This window comes from Suncus etruscus, chromosome 7 (assembly GCF_024139225.1).
Source record: "Suncus etruscus isolate mSunEtr1 chromosome 7, mSunEtr1.pri.cur, whole genome shotgun sequence".
NCBI classification, from domain to species: Eukaryota; Metazoa; Chordata; class Mammalia; order Eulipotyphla; family Soricidae; genus Suncus; species Suncus etruscus.
Genome location: NC_064854.1, coordinates 97396213 through 97413467, shown reverse-complemented (window position 1 = coordinate 97413467; position 17255 = coordinate 97396213). Strand labels below are relative to the sequence as shown.

General features: G+C 45.8%; 1 protein-coding gene across 1 annotated transcript in view; it reads left to right on the top strand.

Annotated features, from left to right (window-relative positions):
• ATPAF2 (ATP synthase mitochondrial F1 complex assembly factor 2) overlaps positions 1-17040 on the top strand; it is a 33098-nt gene extending 16058 nt beyond the window's left edge. Inside the window, exons 2-8 of the mRNA XM_049776936.1 lie at positions 5402-5446; positions 5769-5914; positions 7296-7393; positions 10082-10162; positions 14373-14485; positions 15303-15418; positions 16666-17040. Of these exons, the coding sequence (XP_049632893.1) occupies positions 5402-5446; positions 5769-5914; positions 7296-7393; positions 10082-10162; positions 14373-14485; positions 15303-15418; positions 16666-16803 (737 nt within the window). The 3' untranslated portion in view covers positions 16804-17040. The remainder of the gene's footprint in view (positions 1-5401; positions 5447-5768; positions 5915-7295; positions 7394-10081; positions 10163-14372; positions 14486-15302; positions 15419-16665) is intronic.
• Positions 17041-17255: the final 215 nt, after the last annotated feature.

Below are 17255 nucleotides of genomic sequence, written 5' to 3'. Positions count from 1 at the left end.
TCCCATTGGTGGCCTTCTTTCATATTATTTTCAGGCCTTTTGTTCCTGCTACCATTTCTTCTCTCCAAAAAGCTGGCATCACTCAGATCCTTAACAGCCTTTTGATGAAACTATCTTCAAAGTGGGGGTGGGGGCGGGAATCTAGCTTTTGCAACTTTTGGGCTGGTAATAGAATAAACAGTTCTTTTGCAGATTATACCTTCTTGTTGCCTTTTTATTACTTTATATATATATATTGGTTTTGGGGCCACACCAGGTGGCGCCCAGGGGTTATTCATGCTCATGCAAAGCAAATGTCCTACCCACTGTGCTATATCACTCTGGCCCCTCTTGTTTTTGTTTTTTTTTTTTTTGGGCCACACCCGGTTACGGTCAGGGGTTACTCCTGGCTATGCACTCAGAAGTCGCTCCTGGCTTGGGGGACCATATGGATGCCGGGAGATTGAAATGCGGATCGTCCAAGGCTAGCGCAGGCAAGGCAGACATCTTTCCTCTAGTGCCACCGCCTGGCCCCATGGCCCCTCTTGTTTTTTTAAATTTCCCCAGGTTTGATGCCAACATGGTGCCTTTGTCTGACTCCCTGTTTCCCCACCCCCTAGGGACATTTTCCAGTTAGTGCTCTTATCTGCCCATGTGAACCTCTTCTTTGACTCCCTTTGACCTTAATGTGACTTACTGGGCTTTCTTCCTCAGATTGGATCCCCAAGTCCCTCCCTCGGTGTTGCTGTGGTCTGGCTCTTCTGACCAACACCCTATTTGTCCACCATTCTGCATTCTTGAGGCCCAGCTCATTCACAGAAACAATTTATTTTATTTTTTAATTATTTGGGGCCACACCCGGGAGGACTCAGGGGTTATTCCTACTCTGCACTCAGAAATCGCTCCTGGAAGGCTTGGGGGAATGTATGGGATGCTAGGGATCGAACCCAGGTCCGTCCGGAATTGGCTGCGTGCAAGGCAAGTGCTCTACTGCTGTGCTATCTCTCTGGCCCCCTTTCTGTTTGTTTATGAGCCACACCCGGAAACCATCACCTGGCTCTGAGCTCCTCCTGTTGTGGTTTTGGAGACTGTATAGGATGAACCTGGGTCAACTGCTTGTAAGGCAAGTGCCCTATCCCCTGTTCTGTTCCTAGTACTGTAACTTTGATTGCTATTTTGTTGTTGCTAATTCGTGTTTTCCCTCTCTCTCAAGAAGGATAGTGTTTGATCTAAGTCCTTAGCACTCATCACATTTTCTAGAATGGTATTAAAATTTGTTCTAACATCTCTAGGATTTCTTTGAGATTCAAGAGTTCTCCCTATTGTTTGGACCTCTTTGGAAGGTTCAGCCTTCATGTCAGTTTCTGCTCCATGTCAGTTCCTTGATGATTCCTTGGTTTTCCAAAGGGTTTTAAGACAGATATGTTTGTTTGTTTGTTTGTTCTCATACCTATAGTGCTGTGGGATCAAGGCGCCAGGGAATCAAACCCAGGCCTCCTGCATGTAAAGTTTAAAGACAGAGAATTTTCAAGTGTTCTTATCCTATTTCTTAATTTCTGTTTTTTTTTTTTTTTAGTTTCTGGGCCACACCCAGCATTGCACGGTGCTCATACTTGACTCAGTGCTCTGGGGGTGCCAGGGATCTAAACTGGATTGTCCATGTGCAAGGCAAATACCTTGCCTTGCCCACTGTTCTGTCTCTAGCCTCTCATCATGACCTTTAGTTCTTCTGTAGCTTCTCCTTTTCTGAGTCCCTTCTCTACTTGGGGCCTTGGATTTCTGCATCTGGGTAGTACCACTTTTTCATTCCAAAGAGCTCTTGAGAGTGCTATCAAAGAGAGCTGGTCTTCATATCTTTGGGCTTCTTTAGGGCTATGAAATCTCAAGTTTTATTACTTCTCCAAAGTACATTACCAGGGCCTTCCTACCTGTCTGTCTACAAAAGGGGGTTGGACTATACCTGGCTGTTCTCAAGGCTTACTCTTGACTCTACTCAGGGATTACTCTTGGCAGAGCTCAGGGGACCATATGCGGTGCCAAGGACTGAACCTGGCTGGGTTGGCTGCATGCAAGGCAAATACCCTGTGACTTAATACAATTTTCATTTAAGTTTGGTTTTAAAAAAGGAGATTAGGGGCTGGAGAGATAGCATGGAGGTAAAGCGTTTGCCTTTCATGCAAGAGGTCATCGGTTCGAATCCCAGCGTCCCATATGGTCCCCTGTGCCTGCCAGGAGCAATTTCTGAGCATGGAGCCAGGAGTAACCCCTGAGCACTGCCGGGTGTGACCCAAAAACCACAAAAAAAAAAAAAAAAAAAAAAAAGGAGATTAAAGGGACTGGAGAGATAGCATAGAGGTAAGGCATTTGCCTTGCATACTGACAGACGGTGGTTCGAATCCCAGCACAGAGTGTGGCCCCCAAACAAAAACAAACAAACAAAAAAGGAGATTAAGGGGATAGAGAGATAGTAGTTGGTTAGGACAATTGGCTTGCACGTGCTTGACCAAGGTTTGACCCTAATTTCATACTCTTAAGTCTCCCTGAGCACCACCAAGAGTAATTCCTGAGTGCAGAACCAGGAGTAACTCCTGCGATTGCCAGGGTGTGGCCTAGAAACCAATAAGATAAAATTAAACAAATGATAAAGGTAGGGCTGAAGAGATAGTACAGCGGGTAGGATGCTTGCCTTACACAAGTTCAAGTCCATTTTGGTTCCCTGAGCACTGCCAAGTATAGCCCCAAAAGACTATGTTACAGTTTGCAGCTTTCAGAATATGACCTACTTGCCTTTTAAAAATTAAAGTTAAAAATTTAAATTGCCGTATATACTCGAGTATAAGCTGATCCCCCCCCCTAATTTTACCCTAAAAACTGGGAAAACTAAGTGACTCGAGTATAAGCCGAAGTGGAAAATGCAGCAGCCACTGGTAAATTTCAAAAATATAAACAATTACAATAATTGAGGAATCAATAGGTTAAATATTTTTCAATATTTATTGCTAAAGGAAACGGTAAACTAGCAACAATAACTTTAAAACTTTAAATGCAGTGCAGAAAACCGTAGCTTAACAGGTAATCAAGCTAAATCACAAAGGTAAAATCCTTCAGAACTGGATTCCTCCTCCTCATTATCTGTATGTCCCAACAGAGCTTTAGCTGTATCCAATGTGAGGGTATCAACATAGACATTGTCATCAGCAAGTTCGCAGATATCATCATCACTGCTGTCGGTCTCATACAAAGCGCAGAATATTGTGGGTTAAAGAGTTCAGTAGTATGAAGTTCAGTTCAGCCGCCGACCTCTTCAGCTCAGCCAGGGCTTGTGAACTGAGCTGAAGCACCGCCCCCTCCAGCAGACGGCAGAAGACAACTGGAGACAACATGCAAATTCACCTGTATGACCCGAATATTAGCTTAGTTGGGGGTTATTTGTTCGGCACAAATTTTGTGCTGGAAATGTATGTATGTACAGTAATTAACTATTTGGCTTTTGGGCTACATGCAGAGATGCTCAGGGTTTATTCTTGGCTATACACTCAGGAATTACTCCTGATGGTGCTTGGGGACCGTATGGGATAGTACAGCCCTGCCCACTATACTCTCTCGCCAGTCTCTTTTTAAAATTTTAGGCACTATGGTTTACAATAACTATAAATGGTAGGATTGAACATTGCAGAACCACGTCCTCATTTCCCCTACTGGAGTGTCTGCTTCCCTCCACTGCAGCAAATGCTATGATGACATCTTCTGAGTAGTATTTCATTATGTATATGCATCTATATGTTTCTTTAGCTGTCATCTGTTCCTGGATGTTGAGTTGTTTCCAGATTTTGACTATTATGAAAAGTCCTGCGGTGAACATAAGAGTGCAAATATCCTTTTGGGGTAGAACTTTTTGCCTCTTGAGATGGATGGCAAGAATGAAAATTGCTGGGTTATGTGGAAGCTCAATACCTAGATTTTTGAGAAGTGTCCATATCATTTTCCAAAAAGGTTGAACCAGTCAATAGTCCCACCAGCAGTGAATGAGGGTTTCCTTCCCCTTATTTGTCCTTTATTAGTTGGAAGAATATAAATAGTGCTTTTGGAGGGGCCAGAGTGATAACACAGTGGCAGGGCATTTGCCTTGCACACGGACAACCCAGGATGGACCTGGGTTCGATCCCCAGCATCCCATATACTCCCCTGAGCCTGCCAGGAGCGATTTCTGAGCACAGAGCCGGGAGTAACCCCTGAGCACCACTGGATGCAGCCAAAAAAAAAAAAAAATTGGGGGCCGGAGAGATAGCATAGAGGTAGAGCATTTGCCTTTCATGCAGAAGGTCATTGGTTCAAATCCCAGCATCCCATATGGTCCCCTGAGCCTGCCAGGAGCGATTTCTGAGCATGGATCCAGGAGTAACCCCTGAGCGCTGCTGGGTGTGACCCAAACCAAAAAAAAAAAAAAATGGGGGTGGGGGAGAAAGGTCTAACTCAGCTGTACTTAGGGCTTACCCCTGGCTCTGTTTGTACTCAGGGAGCACTCCTGGCAGTGCTCAGAGGAACTTATGTGGTACTAGTGATTGATCTGGGGTCAGCTGCAAACAAGGCAAGCAACCCACCTGCTGTACTGTTTCTCTGTCCCCTCATATAAGATTTTATCCTAGTTATTTTCTGAAAAAGAAAAAAACAACAGTAGATTTATTCCCTTTCTTCCTCTTTTTAAAGGAAATGTTTAAAAGCTCCTGTTGAGCACATAGGCAAGTTAGTTCATTAGACTAATTATCTGGGTAAAAGGGATGGACATGCCCCTGAATCTCTCCTTATTGCTTGTGTGCCACACACATTCACACATGCAGACTTACACACACATGCATGCTCACATACATGCTTACACACATCACATACCCACACATGTGCTCTTATACGTGTACCATGCATGCACAACATGCTCATACATGCATTTTCTCATACGCCCCCACACACACATGCTCACACTGGTTTTCCCCTCCAGTCTTGCCCAAGATGGCACTCTGGCCTTATTTCATTCAGACTCCATGGCATGAGGCAGCACTAACTTTGGGGAGAATCAGGGGTCAGGAGGATCATCAGAAGATGAAGTAGGAGAAGCAGGGAAAGTCTGTCAGGTCATGCAGTCTGCAGTTTGTGGTGCTCAGTGGTCAGGCTGCCGCCCATTTGTTTCTGGCAGAGGCATGGCCAATCTGGCCTGTCCTTCCCTCCTCTCTGGGGAGCAAACGGCCTTCTTTGCCCAGCTTGAATTGCACTGTTGATTACAGTAGGTAGACAAGGGCAGACCTTGAATGGTGATATGAAAATCAAGCCTATCAATCAGCATTAGCAGTAATGGTATGAGCTAGTCTGTTTGCTTCCTGACTGTCTTGACATTATTTTAAACTACCTTTTTGAAAAATCTTTCTCGCAGAAAGGAAGAGGTTTTATCAGAATGTCAGCATCACCCAGGGTGAAGGTGAGTAGCTGAAATTTAACCCTTTCTTTCTACTTTTCTTCCTTCCTTCCATCATCTTATTCTCCTTCCCTCTCCTCTCTCTCTCTCCCTCCCTGTCTCTCTCTCTTTTTATTTTCCTATAAATGAGTATAACCATTTTTTCCTCTCTAGCGGGTTCAGTAGTGAGAATATTCTTCATTCTGTTGTTGGGTATGTTTCCGTTAACCCTCCATGAAGGGCTTCTAAGTTGTCTTTGTTGATACAAGTTCAAGGAACTAAATGTAAGAACGGGCACTCGATTCCACTTAACAATCCTGAGAGATTTTTTATTTGATCTTTCAAGGTGGCTTTGAGATAAACCTGGACCATCGGAAGTTGAAAACTCCCCAAGCCAAGCTCTTTACTGTCCCCAGTGAGGCTCTGGCCATTGCAGTAGCCACTGAATGGGACTCCCAGCAGGACACCATCAAGTTCTACACCATGCACCTGGTAATACTTTGTATACCCACCACCGTATAGCCTTCTCCACTCCCAGGCTTCCAGCGCCACCTGGCAGGCATTGGGACTCCTTTCCAAGTGCCAGAAAGGTCTTGGGTTGGGGCTGGGGGAGTCTTGAGCTCCTTTAGTGAGTGTGGCACATCTCCCTTTTGCTTGGCTTCCTGCTGTTAACCTAACTCAGAGTACTCTGCCAATAGCTAGTTCCTCCTCAGCTCAGCACAGATGTCACACTCCTGAATCAGGGGAAGTTTAATTTCTATTAGGCAGCAGTTCATTTGTTTCATCAGCACTTAACGCAGTTTGTCTCCTCTATAATCCCAGAGGGCAGGACCATGGCTGTCTTAATTCTCCAGAGTATAGGCAGCCCTTAGCAGGAAAGTGAGTTGGCACACAGGTAGGTGGGCTGAGTGAGGACAATGCTTCATGGAGTCAGTCCGGTTCCATCCTCACTGAAAGACAGGAGCAGATGGGGAGGGGTTAGTATACTTCCCAGGGCCAGGCCTGCAGCTATTTGAAGGTGACTTTGGCGACCACGTACCCCTTCCCACTGTCTGTGACAGGGAGTGATAACAGTACCTACCTTCTGGAGTGGTGGTCTGCATGGCACATGGTGACACATAGAAAGTCCTTGGCATAGTCCCTGGCATGGATCAAGCAGCAGTCAACATTGGGGTGAATATTGCCATCTGGGCTTTATTGTGCTCAGCCTTGACATACAGATGCACATGGGCTAGTGCAGCATCTTCACAGCTGGCAGCAGTGCTCCTGGCCTTTGATTTGGCTGACTTGGCTACCTTGCTATTCAAGGTACCAAGAGAGTCTACTGATAAGCTGTTCAGTCACATCTGTGTTCCTGTTATACTTAAATGCCTTATTTACTGATTTTTACTTCTTTGGTCTCAGTTTCCACATCTGAAATAGATGTCACTGTAATTCCTCGAAAGGTTGTTGTGGGGGTTAAATTAAATATAGTAGAACCTGATAGTAGATCTGGAGAGGTAGTACAGTGGTAGGGCACTTGCCTTGCATGTGGCCAACCTGGGTTTGATCGCTGGTATCCCATTTAGTCTCCGGAGTCCCACCAGGAGTGATTCCTGAGTGCAAAGCCAGGAGTAACCTTTGAGCATTTCGGGTTGTGGTCTCAAACAACACCACCAACAAAATAGAACCTGGTTGTAAAGAGTGGGTTCTTGAGGCAGTTCATCAGGACCACTAACTGCATCCTCCACAGTGGAGGTGCAGTGGCCCACAACACTGGGCATGGAGCCAATTCAGTAAAGTGCTGTGAGGACAACTTACGCCCAGGATGCTATAGGAAAGCAAGTGTTCTGAGCTCCACGGGTGGTAACAGGGCTTTCTGCCTCTGATTCAGACTACACTGTGCAACACATCTTTAGACAACCCAACCCAGCGAAGCAAGGACCAGCTGATCCGGGCAGCTGTGAAGTTTCTGGACACCGACACCATCTGGTAATTGACATTTCCATGGGCGGGTCCCTTAGACACTGTGAGTCCCTTGGGTCTTTTTGCCTCATTTTTCCAGACAGTTATTGGTGGAAGGAAAGCCAGACCCTTTTCTCTCTGGCACATGCAACAGGGGAGGCAGCCTGCTTGTCATCAGTCTTGATGCTCTGCAGCTCTCTGGAAGGTCTGACTCCCAGGCCGCATCAGTGTCCAGAGTGCAGACTCCGTCTCCTACAGTCCAACCCTGGCTGCAAGCTGGTGTGCTGGGGGCTTTGAAGTAGGTGTAAGCAGTGCTAGGGTTTGACTCACAGGCTCTAGGAATGAAGGGAACAACTTGCCAATCCTCAGTGAGGTCAGTTACCCTCATCACACTTTTTTTTTCTTACATCCTCATCATCACAGACTTTTTATCACATCCTTGTCCTTGTTGGCTTGGACAAGGTGGTCACATGTGAATATTCAGGATCTGCTTCCTCTGTTTCTTTTTTTTTTTTTTTTTTTTTGGGTCACACCCAGCAGTGCTGAGGGGTTACTCCTGGCTTATGCTCAGAAATCGCCCCTGGCAGGCACAGGGGACCATATGGGATGCTGGGATTCAAACCACCGTCCTTCATGCAAGGCAAACGCATTACCTCCATGCTATCTCTCCAGCCCCTCCTCTGTTTCTGAGTCCTTTCCTCATGTCAGTCCTTTAGCACAGCACCCAGGTCAGTGGTGCTGAAGAAAAGCTGAACAAACTGTTCAAGTGGTTGTACAGCTGGTCTGGGTGACCTGGTGCCAGTTTTGAGTTGCTAGTCTAAACCTGCTCCATATGATAGTACAATGGTAGGGCGTTTGCATTGCACGCAGCCAATCCAGGACACATGGTGGTTTGAATCCCGGCATCCCCTATGGTCTCCCATGCCTGCTAGGAGTAATTTCTGAGTGCAGAGCCATGAGTAACCCCTGAGCGCCACTGGGTGTGATCCAAAAACCAAAACAAAAATAAATAAAAAAATAAACCTGCTCCATATATATTAGGGACCATCTGATGGTGGGGAATAGAAACTCATTCAGTCCAGTAAGATAAAAAGGGATTCCCCATACCCTCAAGCGCAGAGCTGGTGTGACCCCAAAACCAAGATTAAAAGGAGGGGTGTGGTTTCTTGGTACCTATATGGGGTTCTGACAGAAGTTGGAGGATTGAAGTGGGAGTGGGAAGACCCAGTGCCAGGGATTTCCCTGTGCTCCTGGCAGTGGGGTTGTGGGTGGGAAGGGGTGAATCTTGACAGTCTATCTACTCTCAGCTTTCACCACACATAACTGACTATATTATCCTCAGTATCCCTGTCGTTTCCTTCCCAGGAGACCTTGCAGTTTAGCTCCCCTCAGCTCCCTCCATCTCCGTATGTCTTGGTCAGAACAGCAGTACAGAGGCCAGTGAGGCAGTCCAGTGATGGGGTGCTTGCCTTGCACTGATCAAGGTTAAATCCCTGGCACCCCAGATAAGGTCCCCTGAGTTCCTCCAGGACTGATCTCAGCCAGGAGGAAGTCCTAAGCACTGCTGAGCATGGCTTCCTCACAAAAACTCAAACAAACAAAACAAAAATGGAAACACAGTCTAGCATCAAATATGAGTGCCAACTGCTGCCCATAGCCAGAACACTTGTGGCCTTCTGAAGGGCAAATAGGCATGCTGGCTGTGGCTAGGGCTGTTCTGTAGAACAGTGTCCGGATGGGTGGGAGGCATTGTTCTAGCGTAGCATCCTGGCAGTGAGTAGATCCAGGGTGGCATGGGGTTAGGTGCCCTGCAGAGTACTGTGAGCCTTGATCTGGCAAATAATTGGTGACATTTGGGACAGTGGTTCTCAAGCTGAGACTTAAATTGACTCTCCTAAAGAGTTTGTTAAAAGTTTGTTCTGTATTCAAATTAAATAAGACAATTTTAATATATTTATTATCAACTTAAATTTGTTGCTGTTATCCTGATCTTTAGCACCGCTTTATAACTATTTTTTCTTTCTTTTTATAACTATTTTCGTTTATCTGAATATGTCACTAGTCAGATTTTTTCCCAATATTAATAAAAAATGATTTTGCTTTAAAAAAATAAAACATACTGGGCCCGGAGAGATAGCACAGCGGTGTTTGCCTTGCAAGCAGCCAATCCAGGACCAAAGGTGGTTGGTTCGAATCCCAATGTCCCATATGGTCCCCCGTGCCTGCAGGAGCTATTTCTGAGCAGACAGCCAGGAGTAACCCCTGAGCAACACCGGGTGTGGCCCAAAATCCAAAGGAAAAAAAAAGAAGAAAAAAAAAACATACTTTGTTGGGGCTGGAGTGATAATACAGCAGGTAGGATGTTTGTCTCACACGCTGCTGACCTGGGTTCAATCCCCAGCATCCCATATGGTCCCCTGAGTCTGCCAGGAATGGTTTCTGAGCGCAGAGCCAGGATTAACCCCTGAGTGCCACTGGGTGTGGCCCCAAAACAAAACAAATACAGTTTGTTGCTCCCCACTTCCAGAGGTGTGGGAAGGGTCCCAGATGATACTTTTGCTCTTGGTCCCCAGGCCACACTTGGAGATTCATAATTTAGGAGTAAATGCTTATGGGATTGGGTTCATGGGGAGGGTTTTTAAATTTGTTCCCATTGTCTCTGAATGAAGGAATTATACTTTTTCATTAATGAAGGTGATTTTTGCAATGAATTAGCTACAGGGTGGAAGAGCCAGAGACATTAGTGGAACTTCAAAAGAACGAGTGGGACCCAATCATAGAGTGGGCCGAGAAAAGGTAAGAGATGCAGTCCTTTGGGTGGTGGGGTGCACTAGACAACCAAAGCAATTAGGGGTAGCATATTTTTGGAATGGAGAATCTCCCAGATGGTAGGGCTAGGGTCACCCTGAGAAAGTGTTCCTTGGATTCATTTTAGCTGCCATGCATGAAACCATATCTCTTTAGTGCACTATGTGGCAAGAGGAAAGCTGGAGAGAGAGTGCAATGAATGAGGTACTTATTTTGCATGCAGCTTACCTGGCACCACTTAAAATCTGCTGAGCGCCACTGAGAACAATCCCTGAGTACAGAGCCAGGAGTAAGCCCCAGTACCACCAGGTACAGACCTAGAACTAAAAATTTTTAAAAGGATAAAAGGAGAGGACCAGGGAAATAGTACAGCAGGTAAAGTGTTTGCCTACACAGTTAACCCAGGTTTGATCCCGTCACCTTAAATGATCCCCAGAGCCTGTCAGGAGTAAGCCCTGAGTACCACTGGGTGTAAGCTCAAAACAAACAAACAAAATAGTATAGAGATGGAGCCACAACTCTGCCTCATAGATGCTGTGAACTTGGACTCATGACTTGATCTCTAAACTTCAGCTTCCTAATTTCTGAGTGAGTTCTTCATTCCTTCCCTGTTAGGACATCAGGAGGAGTAAAGGAAGTGGCACTTCCTGTGCTGCTTGGGACACACTAAAGGCTCACACATTGGCAGGTCCCATCTTTCTTTCTGCCATAGTTGCTAGGCCATCAAACCACAAAGGAATGTGCTTCATACATGAAGAAAAGTCTGGATGGCTGCCTATAAGATTATAGGTAACATTTATCCTTGGAATGTATGGTTTCTAGGAATTGATGACACCTAATAATTTTTCTTATCAATTTGCAAATTGAACAGACAATTGATGCAGTGGTAGGATGAATTCAATTTTATTTCATTCAAGAGAGTTTGGAAGAACAGCTTTTTATGGTATACCCTAAACCAACATCCAGTGTAGTTTGAGGCAGAGCATTTTCACAGTAGTAATTACGTAATTTTGGCTCATCTGTGCATATTTCCTGACTGCCTGCAGGATTCAGGGCGTGTGTGTGTGTGTGTGTGTGTGTGTGTGTGTGTGTGTGTGTGTGTGTTTAATGAAGTTCTTTGTTTTTCTTTCTTTATTGTTGATGTGATGAAGAGGATCTTGATACATGCTCACCTGGGGTACTCCCATATTTTTAGCTCTTGTGTCCTCTGGGTTTCACACATCAGATTGTGGTGCTCACTGAGGCTTGTGCTTTTAATTGTGGAGCTTGCACAAGCTCTCCAGAGCTCACACTCTTAGTTTAAGGACACAATGATGGATGTGCTCACTGGAGGGGCACCGTTGTGATTCCAGATGTGTCTAGCAGGGCTTGCACTTCTTGGCTGCAACACTCATGTATCTTTCTGTCATTGGCTGGAGGCACCCTTCTTTGGTGGGAATTACATACACTTGGATGCTGTGTGGCTGGAGATCACTTTGCAATGAAAAGATGGGAGAATAGCAGAGCTCTAGGATCATGGCAGGTATCTGCAGAATACCAGGGAACTTGCATCTCACTTCCAAGTCAGGCATTCTTGCAACCACTATGCTCTTCCTATAGACTCCATTCTTTTTTTTTTGGGGGGGGGGCGTACCTGGCAGCACTCACTCCTGGCTCTATGCTCAGAAATCGTCCCTGGCGGGCACAGCGGACTCTATGGGATGCCGGAATTCGAACTACTGTCCTTCTGCATGAAAGGTAAACGTCCTACCTCCATGCCATCTCTCCGGCCCCCAGGCTTCATTCTTTTTTTTTTTTTTTTTTTTTGTGGTTTTTGGGTCACACCCGGCAGCACTCAGGGGTTATTCCTGGCTCCATGCTCAGAAATTGCTCCTGGCAGGCACGGGGGACCATATGGGACACCGGGATTTGAACTGATGACCTCCTGCATGAAAGGCAAACACCTTACCTCCATGCTATCTCTCCGGGCCCAGGCTTCATTCTTGAGGGGATTTTTGTTGTTGTTGATGTGTTAAAAGTGGTTTTGTTTTTTGTTTTGTTTTGTTTTGTTTTGTTTGGCAGGAGTGACAGAGAGTCACAACTATGCTCAAGGCTTACTCTGGCTCAGAGATTACTCTTGGTGGGCTTGGGGTGGTGCTACACCATATATGGTGCTATAGATTAAATCCAGGTCAGCCACTTGTAAGGCTAGTGCCTGCCCTACCTGCTATACTATTACTCTAGCCATCTCGAATTTTGAAGTAAAGGCATAACTAGTGTACTAAAGGAGCAAGTAAAATATAAGAACTTTTTTATAGGACTATGAATATACAGTGTCATTTTGGAGGGTTATTTTGTTTTGTTGTTTTTGGACCACATCTTGCAGTACTCAGGGCTTATTCCTGGCTCTGAACTCATGGATCATTCCTAGAAGGCTCGGGAATCTTATGGGATGCCAGGGATTAAACCTGGGTCAGGGGCTGAAGTGGTGGTGCAAGCGGTAGGGCATTTGCCTTGCACACGCTAACCTAGGATGGACCTCGGTCCAATCCCCCAGCATCCCATATGGACCCCTAAGCCAGGAGCAATTTCTGAGCACATAGCTAGGAGAAACTCCTGAGTGTCACTGGGTGTGGGCCCCAAAAAAAACCTGGGTCAGGAGGCCGGAGAGATAGCATGGAGGTATGGCATTTGCCTTGCATTCAGAAGGATGGTATTTCAGACCCCAGCATCCCATATGGTCCCCTGAGCCTGCCAGGAGTAACCCCTGAGCGCTACCAGGTGTGACCCAAAAAACAAACAAACAAACAAACAAACAAAAAAAAACACCTGGGTCAGCCACACTGGAAAGCCAAATGCCCTTCCCTGTTGTACTATCTCTACTGTCATTTTGGAACTTAATGAACTAGAATAATAATTTAAGTGCCAGAAGGTCTCTGTTATGGCATAAAATGTACGGAAAACTTTAATCGTTTTTGAAGTTTATGGTGCCTTCATTCAAGCTCTATTGTTTTTGGGGGGTCTGGGGTTGGCCACACCCTGTAGTACTCAGGGTCTGTACCTGGGTCACTCCTCACTGTGTTGAGGGACCCATATACAGTGCCAGGGATTTTGAACCAGGTTCAGATTGACCTCATACAAGACAAAAACCTTAACCTGTTCTGTCTCTTTGGCCTCTTTCTTTAAGATCTTTTGTCCCATGAACTATTAGAAATTGCAACAAGAATATATTTAGACCAGGAATGTAGCATGTTTGATTTGTACGGATAGGGCCTAAATTTTTAGATCTACAGCATTGGAAAAAAAAAAAACCAATTAAGTCACTAGGGGAAAATCAGTGAAATTTAAGTGAAAATTACATAAATTGCTTTTACATCATATTTTTCCTGTTTCATATAGTTATCATTGTTCTTTTAAAAATGCAGCATTCTTGGGCCAGAGAGATAGTACAGTGGGTAGGCAACTTGCCTTTCACATGGCTGACCTGGGTTTGATCCCTGACCACCATATATAGTTCCTCCAAGTAGGAGTGATCCTTGAGTACAGTCCCCTAACATTCCCTCTCCAAAAAATTGAATATTCTTGAAAACAATCCATGCCTCTGACTAGAAATAATGTATGGGAAAATGATTACTAGAGAACAGGCACAAACATTATAATCAGGAAAACTATTTAAAATAAATATCATGTGAAATTTTCTTAAAAGATTATAAAAGTAGGTTGCTTGACAGCAGGTAGGGTGATTTGCTATGCAAGCAGCCAGCTCAGGTTTGATCCCTATATCCCATATGGTCCTTGGACAGGAGTTATTCCTGAGTGCAGAGCCAGGAGTATTCCCTGAACACAGTTGGGTATAAAGCCCCCTCAAAAAATAAAAAAAGGAGTTTGCCTGACTTTTTGATGAAGCATGCAGGCAAATGAATGAGAATTTCAGGCAGCTTCATGGAAGGAGACCCCCTCTTTGCACTGTCTTGCTTATCCTCCATTTGTTTAGGGCAGTTTACTATGATTTTTCTCTTGGGTGACAGAAAATTATTAGGTCAGGAGCCACTGTCCACAGTGGCAGTTTCTCTATAATTCCCAAGACTAGCCCCCCTGACCACACACCAATCCCTTTGGCCACCTGTCCTGAACGGGTACACATATGCTGAACAGATCAGGGCTTTGTTGCTGGGGCTGCACAGCCAAACAGGATCACACTTTAGCTTTTTCCTTACAGATACGATGTGGAGATCGGCTCCTCCACTAGTATAATGGGGCCCAACATCCCAGCCAGGACTCGGGAGGTGCTCACTAGCCACTTGGCATCGTACAATATGTGGGCCTTACAAGGTATGTTCTGGAGCTTCCTATGGACTGGGGGAAAGGTATCAGAGCTGGGCCTAGAGTAGCATCTCTCAGCCTTCTTCCTACCAGGGCCTTCTCCCAGTTTGTTTCCTTCTTGTGGGCACCTTGTTTTACTAGTTGTCCCCCTATTCTCCTGCGTTACCCCTCATTTATGTAATTTCTTTTTCACCTATGGCTCCCTTAGGACTGACAGGGAATCCCTAGTTGAGAAGTGCTATTTCAGAGAGTGGTCAGCAGTATGAGGGATTGTGAGACACACTTCCAGTAGAAAGTTGGCTTTTTCTTAGAGGGACTTGAGATCAAATCTCATTTGCCTGACTGCACCACATGCTTTCCCTTGAACCAATCACGGGGTCTGCTCTGACTGGCCAGTTTCAAATGCACAGGGATATCAGTCTCACAGAAAACCAGAGTGATGGGCCCGGAGAGATAGCACAGTGGCGTTTGCCTTGCAAGCAGCTGATCCAGGACCAAAGGTGGTTGGTTCGAATCCCGGTGTCCCATATGGTCCCCCGTGCCTGCCAGGAGCTGTTTCTGAGCAGACAGCCAGGAGTAACCCCTGAGCACCGCTGGGTATGACCCAAAAACCAAAAAGAAAAAAAAAGAAAAGAAAACCAGAGTGATGTTTTTGCTGGGAGAATGAAGGAGGGATGGGTGGGCCAAAAATATCAAGTGTTCTGTGTCTGTTCCTGTGCACCATCCTGCTCTCCTGAGTGTTGGGACTCATAAGGGCAAGTCTAAACAACAGCTATGCTTTATCCTGAGAGTATCCTGTGTCTTAACTTTTGCTTTGTGTCTTCAGGGATTGAGTTTGTAGTGACCCAGCTCAAGTCCATGGTGTTGACTTTGGGCCTGATTGACTTGCATCTGACAGTGGAGCAGGCCGTGCTTCTGTCACGCCTAGAGGAGGAGTACCAGGTAACATGTGGCTGTGGCTTAGAAGCCGAACCTTGAATCCTCACACTGACTCCCACTAAGTTGGGATGACCAACCCATCTGAAGTGTTTGAATAAATCTACTTTTGTTGTTTTGGGGGGCCATATCCAGCATTGCTTAGGGATTGTGGCAGTATTGAGGGGTCATATTGAGGGGTGCCAGGGATAGAACCTGGCTTGGTTGCATGCAGGCAAATTCCTTATCTGCTGTACTATTGTTCCCGACTCAGTAAATCTAGTCTTCTACTTTTGTATACATACGGAAACCCAAAGTAAGTCAAAGGTAATGCTGAGTGATCATAATAAGGATGTAATGGGAGTGCCAGTGAGATAGCATGGAGGTAAGGCATTTGTCTTGCATGCAGAAGTATGGTGGTTCGAATCCTGGCATCCCGTATGGTCCCCCAAACCTGCCAGGAGCGATTTCTGAGTGTAGAGTCAGGAGTAACCCCTGAGTACTGCCGGATGTGACCCAAAACCAAAAAAAAAAAAAAAAAAGAGAATGTAATGGGGGAGACAGAGTGATAGTAGGGACTTTGCCTTGCATGCTGCCAACCCAGGACAGACCCGGGTTCGATTTTTGATATCCCATATGGTCCTCTGAGCCTACCAGGAGTGATTTCTGTAGAGCCAGGAACAACCCCTGCGTGGGTGTGGCCCAAAACCAAAACTACCACTACCACCACAACAAAAGAATGTAATGGGGTATGGGGCTAGAGTGGTAGTGCTTTGCACATGGCCAACATGAGTTTGATCCCCAGCATAATATAAGGTCTCCCAAATACAGCCAGGAGTAATTCTTGAATGTAGAGCTAGGATAATCCCTAGGCATTGCCAGATGTGGCCCAAAACAGAAAAGCAAAATTAAGAATGTAATGGGGGTCACAAAGGTAGTACAATGGGTAGGATATTTGCCTTACATTCAGTTGCCTCAGGTTTGATCACTGGCACCCCATATGTTTTCCTGAGCCCACTAAAAGTGATCCCTGAGTACTGCCAGGTATAGGCCCAAAACTAACAAAATTAAGCTAAAACTTTTTGGGGTGGATGCTTCTTTCCTAGGAGCATGAGAGTCTACTCTGGATCCCTACTCTGGCTGCCTCCCCAGTTTATGATGTGTATGTCTTGACAACATTAGAACCCAATATCTCCAGCCAGCCATAGGATAGCACATAGCTCTGCCAGGCAGGCTACTGGCCACTCACCTATAGCATTTCTTGTCCTCTACAGATCCAGAAGTGGGGCAACGTTGAGTGGGCCCACGACTACGAGCTGCAGGAGCTGCGTGCCCGCACTGCTGCCGGCACCCTCTTTGTCCATCTCTGCTCCGAGAGCAAGACAGTCAAACACAAACTCCTGCAGGAGTGAGGACTGAGGGGTACACACCAGCAGGACACTGGCTGTAAGGCTTCAGGTCACCCCTGCCTGTAGGCTTCCCTGCTCTGTCTCTACAAGGCATCACTTCAGATGCCCAAGACACAGTACAGATGTCAGGAGGATGGGAGCTGGAATGTCTGCTCCTGCCCCAGCCAGCAGTGTGAGGGAGATGAGTTGGAGGAGTGACTTCCTCAACCCTGATTTGAATAAATAGTTCTCTTCGCTGGCCCATGACCAGCCCTGCTATCATTTATGCCTTCACTTTGTTCCATTCCTGTTGCCGTGTCTGGATCTTACCAACAGACAGCTTACCTCCCACTGCAGGTTCTGCTATCCACACCAGTGACCAGAGTCCCACTCTGGGAATAGACTTATCATCAACACACAGCTTACTGTGGCCTCAATCTGAAAGGTATTTTTTTTCCCGGTTTTCAGTTTAATGA